This window comes from Perkinsus marinus (genome assembly GCF_000006405.1).
Source record: "Perkinsus marinus ATCC 50983 genomic scaffold scf_1104296928050, whole genome shotgun sequence".
Classification (NCBI taxonomy): Eukaryota; Perkinsozoa; order Perkinsida; family Perkinsidae; genus Perkinsus; species Perkinsus marinus.
The window spans coordinates 1-1,131 of record NW_003216982.1 but is presented as its reverse complement, the minus strand read 5'-3'; the positions used below and the strand labels follow the sequence as shown (position 1 = coordinate 1,131).

Below are 1,131 nucleotides of genomic sequence, written 5' to 3'. Positions count from 1 at the left end.
TCTGTTACGAGTTACAGTGTCCCCCTATTGTGTGCGGAAGGGGGGAGGTTGATAGTATGTGGTGGAGCTATGGTAGGGGGACAGCCATTGTGTCGGCATCGTGGTGATGTCTGGACGGATGAGAAGAGGTCAGAAAGGTCAAAGTGGCGCAATGTATGTGCTAGTTAAGAATAGTCATGTTTCGGGCCTGTTTTGAATCTTACATAGAGGACCTAGATATTTGTTCAGTCATATTACAACTCCTACCTAGTGACCATGTCCAGAGAGTTCCGAGGTGATGACCATGAGCCGACTTGGGAGGAGGTGAAGGGCCTTCTTGCCGACCCTGAGGCCCCAGTAGAGAAGCGGTACCGCGCTCTCTTCTATGCCCGGAGCCGGGATGATTCTGAGGCGATTGAGGCTCTTTATAAGGTCTTGGAGCCCGAGACCAAATCGGTATGTGCATGCGTGCTATAGTTCATACCACTCCTCATCGAACTTCCAGGTGCTTCTTCGACACGAGGCGTGCTATTGCATCGGCCAGATGGAGCATGGCTTGGAAGGTGCGTGGAAGCTCGAGAACGTTATGGATGACGTTAACGAGCATCCCATGGTGAGATCAGCGGGCGTATCTTTGGTTCAGAAGTGGAAGATACAGAATAGGTCCGATGGAGTGCAATTTCGGATCATGTTAGGTGCGTCACGAAGCCATTGAGGGCCTTGCCGCTTGTGGCTCCGTCGATTCCCTTGACAAGATTCGTCCCTATTTGACTCATGAAAACGAGGCAATTCGGGATACCGCTACCTTAGCCGTCGAGTCTCTCGAAAGTAATACCACTCCTTTGTGAAATCCCCCCTTCCACTCCCCCCTCAGACCTCAAGAGGACTAAGGACACCGATGCTCAGCGTAGTGAGTTCAACACTGTCGATCCGATCGGGTCCAAGGCCCGCCAACACGCCACGAAGACCGAGGAGGTACTTCCAATCTCTTCATCATGGTCATGGTCCACCGTCCCGTCGTTCAGGCCGCTCAGCGTCTCATGGACCCCAAGGCCAAGCTCTCTGATCGCTACGCGGCTATGTACAAACTACGTGCTGCTACTCTGCCCGGCTCAGTGTAGGCGTCCTTACCCTGGGGTTGTCCATACCACT

The 1,131-nt window shown here is 53.1% G+C and overlaps 1 protein-coding gene across 1 annotated transcript; it reads left to right on the top strand.

The window, feature by feature from the left end:
- Positions 1–255: 255 nt before the first annotated feature.
- Positions 256–1,100, top strand: Pmar_PMAR003897 (conserved hypothetical protein; the record flags this gene model as incomplete). The annotated part of the gene is made up of 5 exons (XM_002788431.1): positions 256–435; positions 485–592; positions 675–807; positions 854–954; positions 1,005–1,100. The coding sequence occupies 5 exons, from the start codon at positions 256–258 to the stop codon at positions 1,098–1,100; spliced, it is 618 nt and encodes a 205-aa protein (XP_002788477.1).
- Between the last annotated feature and the right edge of the window lie 31 nt (positions 1,101–1,131).